Source organism: Aotus nancymaae, unplaced genomic scaffold, assembly GCF_030222135.1.
Source record: "Aotus nancymaae isolate 86718 unplaced genomic scaffold, 86718_ANA_hifiasm-v0.15.2.pri h1tg000062l, whole genome shotgun sequence".
NCBI lineage: Eukaryota > Metazoa > Chordata > Mammalia > Primates > Aotidae > Aotus > Aotus nancymaae.
In genome coordinates, this window is record NW_026988476.1 from 41861158 (window position 1) to 41880675 (window position 19518).

The 19518-nt window shown below is 37.3% G+C and overlaps 1 protein-coding gene across 6 annotated transcripts in view; it reads right to left on the minus strand.

Annotated features, from left to right (window-relative positions):
* Window positions 1-19518, minus strand: part of ATOSA (atos homolog A) — a 116953-nt gene that overhangs the window by 29672 nt on the left and 67763 nt on the right. For all 6 annotated transcript variants that reach the window (XR_001105667.2, XM_012442305.3, XM_012442302.3 and 3 more), the window contains exons 3-5: window positions 2489-2673; window positions 687-889; window positions 245-370 (exon numbers count right to left, since the gene is read on the minus strand). Coding sequence is in view for 5 of the 6 variants with exons in the window: in XM_012442305.3 (XP_012297728.2) it covers window positions 245-370; window positions 687-889; window positions 2489-2673 (514 nt within the window). In the remaining variant the exon portion in view is untranslated. The remainder of the gene's footprint in view (window positions 1-244; window positions 371-686; window positions 890-2488; window positions 2674-19518) is intronic.

Sequence of the window (19518 nt, forward strand, 5' to 3'; positions counted from 1 at the left end):
CTTAAAAGAAAGTTCTCTTGATATTACTCCATATCAAATTTAACACAACAAAATTCATACTGATTCAATCTAAATTTCTCTAACTTGTTTTGAAAAACCTCAGTAAATTTTATCCACATATATTTATAAGTGAAGGAAATGATCTATTTAAAAGATAAGATACCATTTGGTTGCTAACCAATGTGGCTGAATACGCAATGTCCTTTTTTTTTTTTTTTTTTTTTTTTTTTTGCCCTAGACATACCTGTAGAGAATATTTCGTGGAATAGCACCATGAGAAACACTCAGCCATGCACTTAACTGAGAAAAAAACACAAATGAGCGGACAGCCAACAGAAGCGTCTTCTCTTCAATAAATCGGTCACCATTCCTAAGGGAAGTAACAAAGCATAATTTAAATGTCAGCAAGTACAAAATGACTCAATTTTAGAATGGTAGAAGCTGACATAAACTTATCACTCAGGATGTGTGCTTTGAAGAGCATAGGAATGCACTTACGATGTCACTTGAAGTCACAATTAGTAAATGTAAGTACTATATTTACTTATATTTAGTGCCAAATATAAATACTATCTCAATTTTATTACACAGAGGAATTCAAAGATATATACTTAAATAATTTATCAGAATTAATAAAAAAAACTTGATTTACCAAGAACAACTTCGAACTATGTTCTACAACTTACTGTCGAGGAACTGGCTCCAAGATCCATCTTTCTAATAATAATGCATCTTGCTTAATGGCAGGATCATTTAGATCAATTCCTTCTGTGGTGGGCCCATCATCGCTGTAGCAGCAGTCTGGGAGTAGCATCACTTCCACCATGATTGGAAGGTTATTCTTCCACAACAATGTGACCTCAGACCTAGTTCGTCTGGCTTGGCGGCACTTAGAGAAAATGAATACAAGCAAAATGTCTCAAAAACCCACCTAATTTTGTATTTAAAATAGAAAATTATAATTGTAAAGTAGACATCTGTATGAGAAATGAGTCATCTATTGCAGAGTTTTGCTCAGAATTGGCTATCTAGGTGTCCTCATTTAATAATATATCTATGCTAGTGAGCTCTAGAGTGCAAGGATTAGTACTGAGCATTTATTTTATTTTTTTTATTTGACGCTAAGTCTCGCTGTGTCGCCCAGGCTGAAGTGCAGTGGCGTCATATCGGCTTGCTGCAACCTCCGCCTCCTGGGTTCAAGCAATTCTCCTGCCTCAGTCTCTTGAGTAGCTGGGATTACAGGTACCTATCCCCTACACCAGGCTAATTTTTGTACTTTTAGTAAAGATGGGGCTTCTCCATGTTGGCCAGGCTAGTCTCAAACTCCTGACCTCAGGTGATCTGCCTGCCTCGGCCTCCCAAAGTGCTGGAATTAGAGGTGTGAGCCACTGCACCTGGCCAGTATTGAACGTTATAATGCAAATTATCTTGAGGATTTTATCTTTGCTCTATCTTGTGGAAAAAGAACTACTATATATAATGTCTGAGAGGCCTCTCAGTTGACTCAGCCTTGCCTACTTTATTAATTTCATCATTTCACAGGAAAGATTACTACTTAAATCTGAACACCAAAATATTAAAAACTCATTTTCATTAAACACTCAAAGATACATATTTTTTGAGACGGAGTCTCACTCTTGTCACCCAGGTTGGAGTACAATGGCATGATCTCAGTTCACTGCAACCTCTGCCTCCCGGGTTCAAGCAATTCTCCTGCCTCAGCCTCCCAAGTAGCTGGGATTTACAGGCATGTACCACCATGTCCAGCTAATTGTGTATTTTTAGTAGAGATGGGGTTTCACCATGTTGGCCAGGCTGGTCTCGAACTACTGACTTCAGGTGATCTGCTTGCCTCAGCCTCCCAAAGTTCTGGAATGACAAGCGTGAGCCACTGTACTCGGCCTCAAAATAGACAAGATTTTTAAAGTTTAAATATTTGGACCACATTTGAGAAACTAGTAAGTGGAAGAAAAATTCTTAAAGCAAAGTATATGCTACCTGCACCAAAATATGTTTAACAATGCTACACAAAAACGTTAACAAAAAATATCCTCCCATTAAAAAAAATGAATACAAAAGGGAAATTGGTTAATGTGGGGAAAATAATCAAAACAACATCAGTTTACCAAATGAATAAGAACACAAAGTGGATGAGCCAGGGCTTAGACTCTAAAAATAACGCAAGCAAAATTCAACAGCAGAGAGTCTGAAATCTAGCTTATGAGATGGCAGGTATGAAATTGGGTACCCACCTCCCCACTGATCAGCAAAGCTATCTACCATGCCTTCAAGAGCCTTATTTGAGAGCCAAGGTTATTATCTATGGTCCAGGATTCAGATTTTTTTCCTTTATGATTATCATAAATTTTATATTGAAATGTGACAATTATAATTGTAATATAATAAAGATGATGATGGAACATAAACTAGTTTATATAAAAGATAAGGTTATATAAAAGATAAAAAGCATTCAACACAAGATTCTCACCTGGGCCAGCTTGTCACTACATTCATGTTTGGTAGTTACAGGATAACAAGACTGCGCTGGAGGGCAATGAAAGCTTTCTGTTCGACCTTTTACGGAACATTCAGGTGTTCGTCCTTCTGTTATCAGCAAGGCCAAAGAGACCAAGAACTCCTCTGCATCATATTCAAAATATTCATCCAGAGTATCTGAAATAAAAAAGGGACAAAGGGTTCTCAGTTTAATGTACTCTTAATAAGAACTCATCTGGCATGCCTAGAATAACCAATGTCACATTACACATTTAAGTATATTGATTAACAAGGAGTGAAAATAATAAAAATGAGATAATCAAAATATACTAAACTTTCGATTCACAAACTATTCAGAAGTGAGGAGATGATGGATAATTCCAAATTCTAGTTGAACTGGTTAAAATTATGGAATAAAATTGTTTTTATATGAACGTTAGTTAAAGCACTGAAGGTTTAGAAATACATTTATCGTCCTATATTACATGTTTGGATGTCAGGTATAATAGTTTTTGCACACAAATCATCACTAATAGTTAAAAGGTTAAAATGTCTTATGTCGTATTTTTAGCTAAGATGTTCTATTGCTACTATTTACATATTAGAAAAAGACACAGATCCAATTGCATGTTTCTCTTTCTCTCCCCCTCCCTTCCTTAACTAGTTCCTTATGCTCATACTGCTAATCCTGTGACATGAAAATTCATAGTCATGGGGTGCTCTGTGCTTTTACTGTATAGTAATAACGGTTTCTAAGGAAGAAATGCTATAATTATCAAGCAGTGGCAGAAAGTGTGATTTGTAATATATGGAGTATGGTATTTTGGTTATTACAGTTTCAAACAATCCAATCTGTAGATTTTTTTTCATGTAGTTATGGTAATTTAAGTATTTCTCATGAGTGCTGTTAGTTTTCTAACAGTTAATTTTAAAAACTGTTAACTTGCTATACAAGTTGAACATTCATACACAAAACTGCACACACTATTCAATTTTTTGTATAATTATTGTATAAAATGTTGCTCTTATCTCTGCTAATTAAGCAACAAATATTTCAAATGCCTATTATACCTTACCAGGTGATAGGGGAACACAGAGTCATATGTACATAGTTCCTAATTTTGTAACCTTTAGGATTCAGAGAATTTTTAAAACAAACAGAACAATGCAGCATGGAATGGGCAGAGAAAAGATGCAATTTGAGCAGAGATTTCATGTAGAGAAAGCATGCAAAAAGAAGGACTGGAGCCAGATTATGAATAGCTTTGAAGGGTATGATGAAGAATGGTCTTTTCTAGTTTCTGGAAGGCTTATCAGGAAAGGAAGAAGCCTTGGGAGTAAACTTTATTGAACTGGTATTTTAAGACCATTCTGTAAAGTTTCTCTAAAGTGACCATTTACAACATAAAATATAGCCAACATTTGCTAACTTATCACTGTCAGTTCTTAGTACTTTCTACACATCAACTCATTTAATCCTCAGAGCAGCTCTAGAAGGTGAGGACTATTACGTCTATTTTTCAGATAAATGAAGCATGGAGAGGTTAAGTAACTTGCCCAAGATCACCCAGCTAGGAAGTAGCAAAGGTGAATTTTTGGAGCTGGACAGTTTAGCTCCAGAATCTGGGCTCTAGTTCTAGTCTTAGTCAATTAATCCACTTTATCATACATCCCCAAAAGTTAAAAAATAAATGGATCATATACTTTAAAAATTCTTAGAGCAGTAGACACAACAAATACATATTATAATGTACTGTGATAACCACTAGTACAGAGGTTAGCAGTCTATATTATAACAGCACAAACTGATGGTCAGTAGTTGAGCAGGGGTATGTGGTGGAAGACAGTGGTGAGGAAGGGTTCTATGGTAGTGTTATGTTGCTTGAGACAGGCCACTTAATATTTTCTCCTGTTAAATGAAAGTAACAGCTGCCTAGCTATCTGAAAGAGCTTTAGGAAGACCACATAGAGCAAGGCTTTAACTGTGGCCATTGTCAAGAGTGAACACCGGCTGCCTTCTTTAAGTTGTGTGACCCCAGGTTGGAAGCTGAGGCAGGAGAATCCATTGAGCCTAGAAATTCAAGGCCAGCCTGGGCAACAGAGGGAGACCCTGTCTCTATTTATTTAAAAAAACAAAAACAAAAACAGTATGACCCTGTTCCCCAACCCCACCAAAGCCAATTGATTCAAAGTGAGCACCTGACCCATCCCGGGTCAAAGTCTCTTTCCTAGGACACTGGAGTTAGGATTCAGAGATGTTAGTTTTTCCCTGTCTGCTATGACTTAAACTGAGGCAATATACACCCAGGAGCTAAGCAATGACCATAGACTGCCATGGCATGGAACAGCAAAAAGGGGAGAATGAAGTAAGCTAGATAGTGAATGAGAGAGACAAGAGACTTTGTAGCCACAGAAAGCCAGAAAAGGTAGTAAAAGTAGGCTGGGTGCAGTGGCTCACACCTGTAATCCCAGCACTTTGAGAGGCCAAGGTGGGCAGATCACCTGAGGTAGAGAGTTCAAGACCAGCCTGACCAACACAGAAAAACCCCATCTCTACTTAAATAATACAAAATTAGCTGGGCAGTGGCACATGCCTGGAATCCCAACTACTCCAGAGGCTGAGGCATGAGAAGTGCTTGAACCTAGGAGAAGGAAGTTGCAGTGAGCTGAGATTGCACCATTCCACTCCAGCCTGGGCAACAAGAGCGAAACTATGTCAAAAAAAAAAAAAAATGAAAGAAACCCAGAAAAAGTAGTTGCCTGATTCCTCACAATGTTCCAGTCCCTCATAAGACCTACTGAGAGAGAACTCTGCATCCCTAGTAATCAATTCCTTTAAGCTTGTTGAGTAAATTATTTGCAATCAAAAGCACCTTGACTAGTAACTAAAATATACTGTTATGAAATTAGAGAAGATACTCATCAAAAAAAAATTGCTAGTCTGTAAAAGAGAATTTTGAGTGATGGGCTAAACTGAAATTCATATGTTGAAGCTGTAACTGCTACCATGAAGCTACTTGAAAATAAGGCTTTTAGGAGGCAATTACAATTAAATGAGGTCATAAGGGTGATAACGCAGGTGGCTTTAAAAGAAGAGAAAGTGATCTCTCTCCCTGCTCTCCCCCAGCTCCCACAGCCTGCATGTGACTCTCTCTTCCTTTCTTTCTCTTCAAGGAAAGGCCACATAAGCACACAGAGAGAAAGCAGCTGTCTGTCAACCAGAAGCGCTCTTGCCACGACCTGAACATGCTGGCAACCCGATCTTGGACTTCCAGCCTTTGGAACTGTGAGAAAATAAATTTCTGTTGTTTAAGCCACCCAAGTCTATAATATTTTATGGCAGCCTGAGCACACTAAAACATAGGGAAAAATAAAACTTTCCAAAAATGTGACTATTTCAAAATTTAAATAATGATTTTCTAATTAAAAAGTAACACATTCACTGAGAAATTTATAAAATTCAGAGAATAAGACAAATATAACTAATTATTCAGAGATATCTATTGTTAACTTTATAGCCTTATTTTTAGCATGTATACAACTTTTAAAACAAACTTGGGGCCAGGTGAGGTGGCTCATGCCTATAATCCCAGCACTTTGGGAGGCTGAGTGGGGTGGATCACGAGGTCAGAAGATCGAGACCATCCTGGCCAACGTAGTGAAATCCTATCTCTACTAAAATATAAAAAACTAGCTGGGTATGGCGGTGTGTGCCTGTAGTCCCAGTTACTCAAGAGGCTGAGGCAGGTGAATCGCTTGAACCTGGGAGGCGGAGGTTGCAGTGAGCCCAGATCGTGCCACTGCACTTTAGCCTGGTGACAGAGCAAGTCTCCGTCTCAAAACAAAACAAACAAAAAACTTAGGTTCATACAATATAGCTTTTAATCTTATTTTAATCTTAACATAAGACATAACATTATATAGTCTCTACTTTTGAGTATCATTAAACACTTTAAAGATGTAAAATTTGGCTGGGTGTGGTGGCTCATGGCCTCTAATCCCAGCACTTTGGGAGGCTGAGGAGGATGGATCATTTGAGGTTGAGAGTTTAAGATCAGCCTGACCAACATGGAGAAACCCTGTCTCTACTAAAAAAAATACAAAATTAGATAGGCATGGTGGCTCATGCCTGTAATCCCAGCTACTCGGGAGGCTGAGGCAGGAGAATTGCTTGAATCCAGGAGGCGGAGGTTGTGGTGAGCTGCGATTGCACCATTGCACTCCAGTCTGGAGCAACAAGAGCAAAACTTTGTCTCAAAAAAAAAAAAAAAAAAAGGTGTAAAATTCACTTTGTAAGATAGCCCATAATTCTTTTAGATCCAAATCCACATAACTGTAACACATAATTGGCTGACTACCTCTGCATTATCACCTTGGAATCAACTGTAACTCATCTGCAGGCCTCTAACCAGAGCATAAATGTATATGATCTCCCCAGATACTGTGTACCAAAGCCTGGCTAAAAACTCATCATTTCCCTCATCATTTTTTCTTTACTCTTAACAAGGATGTCTCTTAAAACTACTTTTTAAACACTACCACTACCACTGTACATATCCTAAAAGATCACCTGATCATTTCTGCAAGTGACAAAACTATGGGAAACTAACAGGTCAGGTTAGGAAAGGACATACAAAGTGGGGATGAGGTTGGGGAAAGTGCAATGAGAGAGCAACAGAAAGACAGGTATCACCAGGACTCTAAGACTTGTTATCCTTGTGCCTGCAAAACTGTAATGTATCTCCAAAGTTCCTAGCAGGGAGTGGCTAACTCTTGCAGCAGGAATTATCAAGTTTGAAGTAATAAAAACCAAACAGCTACTAAAAAGTATTTTCTTCTTCTTTTTAAATACACAGGGTCTTGCTTTGTTGCTCAGGCTGTAGTGCAGTGGTGTGATAATAGCTCACTGTAACCTCAAACTCCTGAGCAATTCTCCCACCTTGGCTTCCCAAAGTGCTGGGATTACAGGTGTGAGCCACTGCCCTAAGCCACTTTTAAATAATGTAACATTGACTAAATTTTGGTTGCTTTGGTCATTATCTCTGTAGGGAGTCAACTAAACAAACCCATAATTGGAGTTTACAATCCCTCAGATGACTTGCTGAACTTAGGGTATTAAATGTTTGGATGGAAAATATGAAACAAAGATTAGAGATGATACTAATTATCTGTTAATTACCAATGTAACTATTACATAAGTATTGAAAGGAATACTATGGATTATATAATGGTATTTTCAAACATATAAAATATTACCTGAGTACTAGCGATTTGTGATGACAAATTTTAGAAATTTGTCAAGAAGAATGTCTAATTTTAATAAATAAGAATACTAAATCATAGTAGTTCTCAGAAAAGTTACATAGTTATAGATTGTCCTTGAAAACTGGCAATAAAATTTTTTTTAAAGAAAAGTCACATCATTAAAATTTTTATAATGTCAACCTCTAAACACAAGAGCAGAATTTACTGAAGAAAATGACTAATAACTGAGAAATATGTCAGGCTAAAGACAATTCAATAGATATAACTTGGTATTTTGAGGACATAGAAATAAAGTCTGATTTTAGAACATCTGAAAAGGTCTACTTTTACAAAAACAAAATGTTTCAAATCTAGACAAATATGAACTGCTGGCCTTCTTACCAGTTACACATTAGGAGAAATAAATTATTTGGCCAGGTACAGTGGCTCACTCCTGGAATCTCAGCACTTTGGGAAGCTGAGGCGGGTGCAACACTTGAGATCAGGGGTTCGAGACCAGCCTGACCAACATGGTGAAACCCCATCTCTACTAAGAATACAAAAATTAGCAAGGCATGGTGGTGCACACTTGTAATCCCAGCTACTTGGGAGGCTGAGGTGGGAGGATCACTTGAACCCAGGAGGTGAAGGTTGCAGTGAGCTGAGATTATGCCACTGCATTCCTGCCTGGGCAACAGAGCGAGATTGTCTCAAAAAAAAAAAAAGAAAAGAAAAATTATTTGACATAAAATATTGAAGAGAACAGAAAGGATGTTATAAATTTTCATAGGCTATGAAGGACAGATCACTGGACAGTGGTGATTGGTAACCAATCAAAATACAGTTCTCGGGGTCCCTCTACCTAAGCCCCTCAATGAGGACTGTGCTTGCACCACGCTGTCTCAGAGCTATAATCAGACTGACTGCTTTTGCATGCTCTTCTGGTTCTGGAGTTTAGCAGCTTCTTAAAATTCCCAACCTGTTCTGTCCATCAAGAAATGTTAACAACTTTAGCCACTGGGAAAACTTTGAACAACTGGAGTGGTCCATAGATGAAGTAGACTAAGAAGTAAACTCTTCATTGCTAGAGGCGTTCAAGGAAAGTTTGATAAACACTTGGCAGAGTGTGGTTGAAGAGATTTATGTAAGTGAGTGGTTCAATTAGGCTTGTTGTCAGGTTTTTTCAACTCTGATAATTTATGATTCTTTGTTCTTCAGAAAAAACACAGGAGAAAGACCAGAAGCACTACCTCCTTCTTGAGAGACTCTAATCAGCAGCCCAGCTGAATCACTACTCATCATACACACATATTTCTTGATTTAGGAAAAAAACCCAGGATGGCTCAGAGCTACTTCAAAGCTATTTCAAAGAGAGTGAAAGAAGAGTGTCTTTCCCATTGCTGGGCTGTTATATATCTGTTTATTTCTAAAGCCTGCCAGGGTAGGAGAAAGAGTCCAGGCATCTTATACCATGGATTAACATGGAAAAGGAGGCCTGGGAACAACCTAGGGAATTGCTACTAAGAAAGTTTATCTAAAAATAATGTCCGGCCAGGTGCAGTGGCTCACACCTGTAATCCCAGCATGTTGGGAGGCTGAGACAGGCAGATTGCTTGAGCTCAGGAATTTGAAACCAGCCTGGGCAACATGGTAAAACCCCATCTCTATAAAAATTAGCCAGGTGTGGTGGCATATGCCTGCAGTCCCAGCTACTTGGGAGGCAGAGGAGAGAGGATCACTTGAGCCTAGAGGTTGAGGCTGTAGTGAGCTGGGACTGTGCCACTCCAGCCTGGGCAACAGTGTGAGACTCTATCTGAAAAAAAAAATTAAAATAATGTCCTTTTAACTTCATGACGTACAACTGAGTATTGTGAATAAAAATTCTCCATGAATTTATCCCCAGGAAATATCAGAACAAGTACACCAAGCCAAATGTTCAAGAACATTTATGAAAATATTTATGCCAACTTAAAAAAATTGGCATCAACCTAAATATTCAACAATACGAGACTGGTTAAATATACTGTGGTCCAGTTATATCCAAAATACTGACATATATCTACTTTTGACAAGGAAATGTGTCTACAACCTAAGTAAAAACACAATGCTTAAGAACAATGTTACGATTATGTGTCTGTGGAATCACGAGCATATACAAGCAATAGACAGACATATACACAACAAAATATTATCAGTCCTATAAAGCAAACACATAATCACATATATTAAATTGTAAATAAATCACTATTCTCTGGCTAGCATTAGATAAGTAACTCCTATTAACTGAAAAATAACATGTAATAACAGCAGTTCCAGTGTCATATATTTTTAATTAATCAAAGTTATTACTTTTTGTAACCCCTACTGATATGGTTTGCCTATTAACTGAAAAATAACATGTAATAACAGCAGTTCCAGTGTCATATATTTTTAGTTAATAAAGTTATTATTTTTGTAACCCCTACTGATATGGTTTGCCTCTGTGTCCCCACCCGAATCTCACCTTGAATTGTAATAATCCCCATGTGTCATGGGAGGGTCCCTGTGAGAGGTAACTGAATCATGGGGGTGGGTTTTTCCATTCTGTTATTGTGATAGTGAATAAGTCTCACGAGATCTGATGGTTTTATAAAGGGGAGTTCCCCTGAACACACTGTCTCTTGCCTGCTGCCTTTCACCTTCTGCCATGATTGTGAGGCCTCTCCAGCCATGTGGAACTGTGAGTCCATTAAACCTCTTTTTCTTATAAATTACCCAGTCTTGGTTATGTCTTTATTAGCAGCATGAGAACGCACTAATACACTTCCTTTTTTTTTTTTTTTTTTTTTTTTTTTTTTTGAGACAGAGTCTCACTCTATCACCCAGGCTGCAGAGCAGTGACATGATCTTGGCTCACTGCAACCTCTGCCTCTGGGGTTCAACTCTTGTTTCAGCTTCCTGAGTAGGAATCACAGGTGTGCTCCACCATATCCAGCTAATTTTTATATTTTTAGTAGAGATGGGGTTTCACCATGTTGGCCAGGCTGGTCTTGAACTCCTGACTTCAAGTGATCTACCAACCTCAGCCTCCCAAAGTGCTGGGATTACAGGCATAAGCCACTGAGCCTGGCCTACTATTAAAAGTAGGTCATAGTTTGGTTACTTAATACTGGCATTTGTGAAGACACACATAGGTAACAGTGTTCTGGTATTGAGAAATTGGAACTCAGTATTTCAATCACTTCTTCTTTTTAAAAACAAACATTTAAAAAATTAGGTAAGAACTGGAATCTCATACTGATAATATGAGAAACACATAAAAGTGAGTTGAGGCATCTGAGAAGGGATATTAAGAATGGATATAAGAATGGATATTAGTGGAAGAGGTTATGCTCAAAGAATGGGACTCTCAGTTAACATAACTATGATGTAGGTATTAAGACTTCATTTATTCAACAAATATTATAAAACTACCAAGTCCTGGGCACTTTTGTAGACACTGGGGCTTGGAGCTTATATTGTAGTGGTGGCAGAGAAAAACAAAAACAAACTAATAAAATATCAGATGCTAAGTACTACGTCATAATTATTGAAAGGGTGATGTGATATGAGAATGACTATGGCCATGCTTCATATCAATCAGGTGGTTAGGGAGGGCTTTTTGAGGCAGATAACATTTCAGTTGAGATCTGAATGACAAGGAGCTAGTCATTCAAAAATTACGGAAAAGAGCATTTTGAGCAGTGTCAAAGGAACAGACGAGTCAAATCCCAGGAACCAGAAGGTGAATGAGGCTGAAATTGCAGTGCGGGGAGAGGGAAAGCGGTAAGAGATGGACATTTAGCCAGGCATGGTGGCTCACATCCGCAATCCCAACACTTTGGGAAGCCAAGGTGGGTGGACTGCTTAAGCCCAGGAGTTTGAGACCAGCCTGGGCAACACAATGAGATCCTGTCTCTATTAAAAAAAAAAAAAAAAAAAAAAAGCCAGGTGTGGTGGCATATGCCTGTGGTTGGGAGGTTACTTGGGAGGCTGAGGCAGGAGGATTGCTTGAGCCCAGGAGTTCAAGGCTGCAGTGAACTATGATTGCACCACTGCACTCCAGCCTGGGCAACACAGCAAGACCCCGTCTCATAAAAAAAAAGTTTAGAAAGGTGGTCAGGGACTAGGATTTTGTAAGTAGGGTAAAAAGTTTAGATTTTATTCTAAATAGAATGGGGAGCCATTAGAGGGTTTTAACTAGAGAAACACATAATCTGATTTACATTTTAAAATAACCCTGGCTGCTATGTGGATAAAAGAGTAAGGGGAAAGAATGAAAATAGCTGTACTAATTAGGTTATTATAGTTGTCTGGGGTTCTAAGTATAGATCTGGAGATCACTGGCATTTGGATAGTATTTAGAATCAAGAGTTACCTAGAGGAGTATGTAGCTAGAGGACAGCAGGGAACTCATGACAGAGCTCTGGGGCACTCCAACAATTAGGGAAGAAGATGAACAGCAAAAGGAGCTGTCAGGTATGGTATAACAAAAGCTTCCAGAGGAAAAAAAAATTCAAGGAATGCATGTTCAATGGTCTCAAACACTGGTGAAGTTTAATAAAATATAAACAAAGAAGTGACCATTGAATTTGACAATAAGGAAGTCATTGGTGACCTTGAAAATAGTGAGCTCAGTAGATGGTGACGATGGAAGATTAGACAAATGTGACATACATTGTCAATTATTCTGAAGAGTATAAATGATAAATACAAAAGCCTACTTTCTTAGTCTTCTCTTAACACAATGGTCATTCATGTAATACAATAGCCCTTTCTAGAAAAGTATTAAATATGCAATATCATTACTCAGAGAATTATTTCCAAATCTCAAAATGAGACTAAAAGAAGGTTTAACTGCTTCCCTTCTAAGTCTATGGCACAAGTGGTAGGAGATTCTCCTGTATAATCCTGAAATTACTAAATCTTAATTTGTTTTAAATTGTTATTGGAATTAAACTCTTCCTTTTTATCCCCCAAACAGTTACCTAGTTAGGTTATTATTATTTTACACCTGAATTACTACAACAGTTTCCTAGCTATTGTCTAGGACTCTAGGCCTCTCCTTATCCATCTTGAACCCTAATGCAGATTAATCTTCCTGAAAAGCCATTCTATTACAATCCTCTCAAGTTTAAAGTTTTTTTTTTTCCCCAAACCTATCAAGTATGACTTCCTCCTTTCCCTTCCACCAACCCAAAGCTTTCTAGACTCCCAATCTTTTCCATGAAAGAGCCCATTCCTAACTCTTTTCCACACTGATCTTTCACTTACTTTGTACTCTTCCCCAGAATTTACAGAAGCCATCTAGGCTCTAAATGGTTACTGTAGGGTGTTGGCAAACCAACCTAAGGTCATGAATTTCACCTCTTTATGGGTAAATTTCACTCTGTTCCACAGACATACTGTACTGCTAACTTGAGCCAAACTTCTCCAAAATTTAGGGCGTTAATCACAAATGACCATGAAAAAGGAAAGGACACATCAGTGTAAATCAATCACTTCAGGAAAAAGTCAGCACTATTTGACAACTTTATAGTTATATCAACCTATTCATTTCTTTGGAATATTCTTAACAATTTACAGATGTATATCTACTAATGGGTTAAATTTCCACAAACACTGAAATATTTTTGGCTTCTCATTTATGTGTTCCAATCTCAAAGGAATATGCTACATTTATCTGGTTTTTTGTTTTGTTTTCAGACAGAGGTTTGCTCTGTCACCCAGGCTCGAGTGCAGTGGTGCGATCTCAGCTCACTGCAACCTCTGTCTCCTGGGTTCAAGTGATTTTCCTACCTCAGCCTCTGAGTAGCTGGGATTATATATACCTGCCACCATGCCCAGCTAATTTTTTGTTGTGTTTTTTTTTTTTTTGAGATGGAGTCTCACTCTGTTGCCCAGGCTGGAGTGCAATGGCATGCTCTTGACTCACCGCAACCTCCGCCTCCCGGGTTCAAGCAATTCCCCTGCCTTAGCCTCCCAGGTAGCTGGGATTACAGGTGCACGCTACCATACCCGGCTAATTTGTGTATTTTTAAGTACAGACGGGGTTTCACCATGTTGGTCAGGCTGGTCTCGAACCCCTGACCTCATGATCTGCCCGCCTCAGCCTCCCAAAGTGTTGGGATTACAGGCGTGAGCCACCGCGTCCAGCTAATTTTTTGTATTTTTAGTAGAGATGGGGTTTTACCATGTTGGTCAGGCTGGTCTCAAACTTCTGAACTCAAGTAATCCGCCCATTTTGGCCTCCCAAAGTGCTGGGATTATAGGCATGACCCACCGCACCCAGCCATGTGTATCTGGTTTAAGTGCGAATTGTAAAGGATCTTAGAAATCATCCTAACCTAATCTACTTTACTTCCAGATGAGGAAAATAAGGCACAAAGACATCAACTTCCTTGCTTAAATAATATACTAGAATCCAGGAAATAGCAAACTAGAATTCAGGTTTCTCAATACCTAGTACAAGTTATTTTATATACCATGAAAAGTCTTCAAGCAGAAAATAAGAGGTAAAGTTGACATTAGTGGAAAAATAGTGGCCATGGCTATAAGTGAAAGAGCAATTTTATGTGTACACTATTATTTTATTAATATTAGTTATACATATTCTTATCCACAGAACAGTATTTTCTAGTATGCAAATAGTCTTTATTCTCAGTCTTATTAATCCACAAAAAAACTATTTTAATCCTCAGCACTCTATTATGAAAAAAGGTAAGTGATCAACTTATTGACTAGGATAAGTAACCAACTTATTGACTATGATAAGTAACAAAATTACCATAGACTGACTTTTAAAAGCAACTTTCTGAAATTGAGTGTGGTTTAAATTCAAGTATCTCTGCTCTGTATCTACACAATAACCACCAAAGTTCAAAATTATGACTAAAACACTATAGTATCATAAGGTGCCATCTAAAAAACAAGTTGTATGTTTTTATAGTAATCTAACTCTTTGGAAATTGGCTATAAAATTCATTTTCATGTAAAACCCAAACCTTCAATTAAACAAAGATGATCTCCATCAACCTAAGTTGTGAAGTGTGCCTCCTCATTTTAGTCCTCATTAAGCAGCATACGGGAGTAGTAAAGAGCTGAACTCTGAAGTTTGTCAACCAGCTCTGCTACTTGCTAGTTGTTTGGATTTGTACAAGTTACACTCTTTCCTCAGTATTTTCACCTAATTAAATGGGGATAATAATAGTATCAACTTTCAGAGGGCAGTTACAAGGATTGAGTTATTATTTATATAACTTTTAGAATGCTGTAAAGCTCATAGTATACCTCATATGTGTTTGCTAAATTTAAAATAAAACTAAACGTTGTGACATACATCTTTCCCCATTTTACAGATGAGAATCCTAAATTTGTAAAATCATTTGCCCAAGGTCACACACTTTATCAGTAAGTAGAGAATCATCTTGAGGCCCACTGATAATTACATCAAAATGGACAGTTACTCCTTTTGTCTCCCCTTTTTAAGCTCTCAATTTAAGTACTATGGGAAAAGTCTCAATCATGGTTCTATTTACTTAAAAGTTTAAAAAACAAGCTAAACAACATCATTTATGGTTATATATGTGATAAAATATTTTAAAAGAGATAATTAACACTGAATTCAGAACAGTGGATATTTTGGGGATGTAACTTAGGAGAGGAACACAGGAATCAGCACATAAGGTTCTGCTTCTTAAGCTGTGTAGCAACTACATGGGAGATCATTTTGCTGTTTTCTAAACCATCTTTAATATATATACTGTTTGTAGCTATGATATGCCTCATAATTTAAAAAAATTTACCTTTTCTCACGTATGACAAAATAAACTTGTTTTTAAAATTTCAGCATGTATGTGGAAAACTGAAGTCTGGGAATTCTGCACTACATCTCACTCTTGCCTAGGTCTCACTGTCTGTAAGGCAGTACTAGTTACTGAAAAACAAGCACTGCGCTGGATTTCATGAGACTCACATTCTCCCGTATTACCTTCCTTTGCTCTGGGTTTCTATAACTACCAAAGCATACCACTTCTTAAAAAAATCTTCCAACTTTAAGATTTTATGAGTTGATGAAAATATTAAGGTGAAGAATTACGATATAAAGGGAAAAAGGACAATATTCAACTTATAATATTAACTTTCCGTAGGATACAAAGCTGATAAATCCAAGTAGCAACACAAACACCTAAGCCTCATTTGCCATATATATATATAATTTCTAGAATGCATTTTACATTTTTTAATATAAGAAACAAGTTTTAAAGCAAGCAAAATATCTCGAATTTAACACCCAAACTGAAAGCTACTGATAAAAAGTTAGATTTCCTTGTTGGCTGGACAAATAACTAAAATGTTCTAAAACACAATGCTGACCCAAGAAATTACAAGGCTCAAAATGTTTTTTGAAATTGAATAGGCAGTCCTCTTTTACATTAGCACATTATTTACTTTGGGGATAAATGTCAATAAATATGCAATAGACCTATTCCACCATAAAGTTGTACAACTACCACTTGCTTCACTAGGGTGTTGCCTGCATTGTGTAATGTAGTTCTCCAGAAGTCATGAACTTTTTTGTTTGTGGCAGAATTTAAATCAATTCTATCAGCAAGTGAATCCTTTTTACAAACTGTTATTATTTAGTTATTTAATATGGTTATTATCCATCTGCTTCCTGTAAATTCCACAGGGCAGAGATTTTGGTCAGTTCTGTTAACTGACACAGACCTAACAACTGGGAACATGACTGGCACACAATAGGCACTTAGAAATATTTATCAAAGTGATTATTTAATTCTACATTGTGAAGATGCTAGTTATATAAACCAAGACTACACCTAGCCAAGAATAACGATGGTATTTCCTTTTTCTTTTCTTTTCTTTTTTTTTTTTGGAGAAAAGATCTTGCTCTGTTGCCTAGGCTGCAGTGCAGAACGATCATAGCTCATTGTAACCTCACACTCCTGGACTCAAGTGATCCTCCTACCTCAGCCTCCCAAGTAGCTAGGACCACAGGCATGTGCTGCCATGCCCAACTACTTTTTTAAACTTTTCTGTAGAGACTGAAGCCTTGCTGTGTTGTTCAGGTTGGTCTCCAACTCCAGGCCTCAAGGGATCTTCCATCTTCAGCCTCCCAAAGTGCTGGGATTACAGGTGTAGGCTGACTGACAGTGCTGGGATTACACTGCACCCGGCCAGATAGTATTTCTTAAATAACTTTTCCTTCATTATAGGAAGGGAGCTGTATACCCATTAATTACATCTTAAAAGTGGAAAAGACCAATTTCACCTGAATTTTAGTTCATGATACTAAAAGTTATAGTTCAAAAGTTATAGTGCCTTAATTTAGTGAGCATAAAATATTGACTATGCCTTAAGCAAGTAGGTCTCTTAATCTTTATTTCTCTAGTAAGAAATGATCTCTTGCTAGAGAACCATGTTGCTTATAATAATTTCTTCCACTGGTTTAAATAAGTAATAATGTAAAGGTTAATTTTACTAAGGGTTAAATAAGATTCCAAAATCATAACAAATTTTAAACTTGAAATATTGAAATCTGATACTTTTCTATGGAACTGTCATAGTGAAACACTATAGCATAACTGGGAGGAAAAAAACAGGCTTTTTGATCAAGTAGGCATAAATCCAAATACTGAGTAATGCTGAGAAAGGTGAAATAATAATTCTTACCCCTAAGAAATCTGTGGGAAAAAAGACTCTGCCCTTTGATTTTTGGCACACTTTGCTATGGTAGGAATTAGATTTGTTTTCAGTTAATATTTAACCTTTAAATAGCAAGCCCGGTATAGTTGACAAGTATTTATTTTAAAACTGACTATAAACATACTGCTCCATACAGTCAGAAGATATTCTTAGTAAAGTTTTTATATAAAGGACCAGAATATAAATTAAGAAATTACTGATTTCATGAAGTATTTCATTCATAATACATTTTATTCAAGGAATGCCATGAAGCATACAATCTTCCCCCCTTAAGAAATGAGATGGGATTATATGTGATGGAACTGATGGCCAAGTTAAAGTGATAACTAAAATTCACGGAAAGATTTGAAAATAAAATTATCATTTAGTAACTGTTTTGTAACTGCAGTAAGTAAAACATTCACTGTAGAATTCAATTTTACAAAGAAGGGAGTAAGTGCCAGTAAATCCAATCTGAGCAAGTTCAGGCATGTTAGTTTGTTTCTTCATTTATGAAATGGAATGATATATTAGGGGAGAAGGGAACTTTTTCTCTTTACTCAGGCTGGGTCTGTGTACACAAAGAGAACAGGACTTCACCATAAAAGCCTTATCTTCCTACTGGGTGATAGGCTGGAGGGAAAACCTAATTTCTATATTCACCCCTTTTATGAATTCTTCCACAAGGCTGATGGGGTGGCTAACATGACTGTTGACTCTGATAATTACTGGGCTGTTTTTAGCCAGGACAGAGTAACAGATCTAATTTATTCTCATACCTTAAACCACTCAAAATACTTAAAAGAACTGTTTTCAGATGTTGGCCAGCAGACAGGTCAGGATTGTTACCCCAGATGGGGAAATAAACAGGTGAACCCAACTGCCCTACTTTACTGTCTGGAGCAAGTTTCCAGGCTGAAGCACTGGGAAAGTCACACAGAGGCCAGCAGTCTCCCTAAACTGGTGGCAAAAGAATGAGAACGGAAGGTTCTAAGTAGTTAAAGCACCAAAGAGAAGAGAGTAGCACACAGGAAGGAATCTCCAGAGAAATGAGAAGCAGTGAAAGAAAAAACATCCCGTCAATTTAGAGTTGTTTAAAAAACCAAAGTAGAATGCTTTCGTTAGACATCAAAACACTGAAAAAAAATCACTATCAGCAGACCTGCACTACCAAAAATGTTAAAGGAATTTCTTCTGACTGAAGGAAAATAACAGTCGAGAATCTGTATCTACATAAAGAGCACTGGAAATCACAAAATCATGTAGGTAAACATAAAGTAATTTTTTCTCAGTTTTAAAGTCACTTTTAAATATAATCGTTTAAAGGAAAAATAATCACAATGTATTGTGGGATTTATAACAGTCTGGATATAAAATGCATAACAATAGCACAAAGGTCCAAAGAAGGTAATGGAAGTTTCTTAATACTATAAACAAAGTGGTATTTGTTTATACCACTTAGAAGTAGCCTATAACAAGTTAAAAACAGTGTGCACCTTAAAGTAACTAGTAGTGAAAAACAAAACAAAACCTAAGAGGTATAATTAATAAATTAACAAATGGGATAAAATAGAATTAAAAAAATTCCAAATAGGTCAGAAGAACAGTGAAAAAGGGGCTGGGCACGGTGGGCCACACCTGTAATCCCAGCACTTGGAGAGGCCGGGCCAGGTGGATCACCTGAGGTCAGGAGTTTGAGACCAGACTGGCAAACATGGTGAAATCCTGTCTCTATTAAAAATACAAATATTAGTCAGGTATGGTGGTATGGGCCTGTAATCCCAGCTACTTTGCGAGGCTGAGACAAGAGAACCACTTGCCAGGATCGCACCACTGCACTCCAACCTGGGCAAAAAAGCAAGAAAAAAAGAAAGAGTAAAAAAGGCACAAAGAAAGATGGGACAAACAAAATTGTAAGATAGCGGATTTAAGCCCATCTACATCAACAATCACCTTAAATGTGAATAGTATCTTATTAAAAGGCAGAGGTTGTAAGATTAGATTTTTTAAAAGCAAGATACAACTATATACTACTTACAAGATGTCAATTTTTTT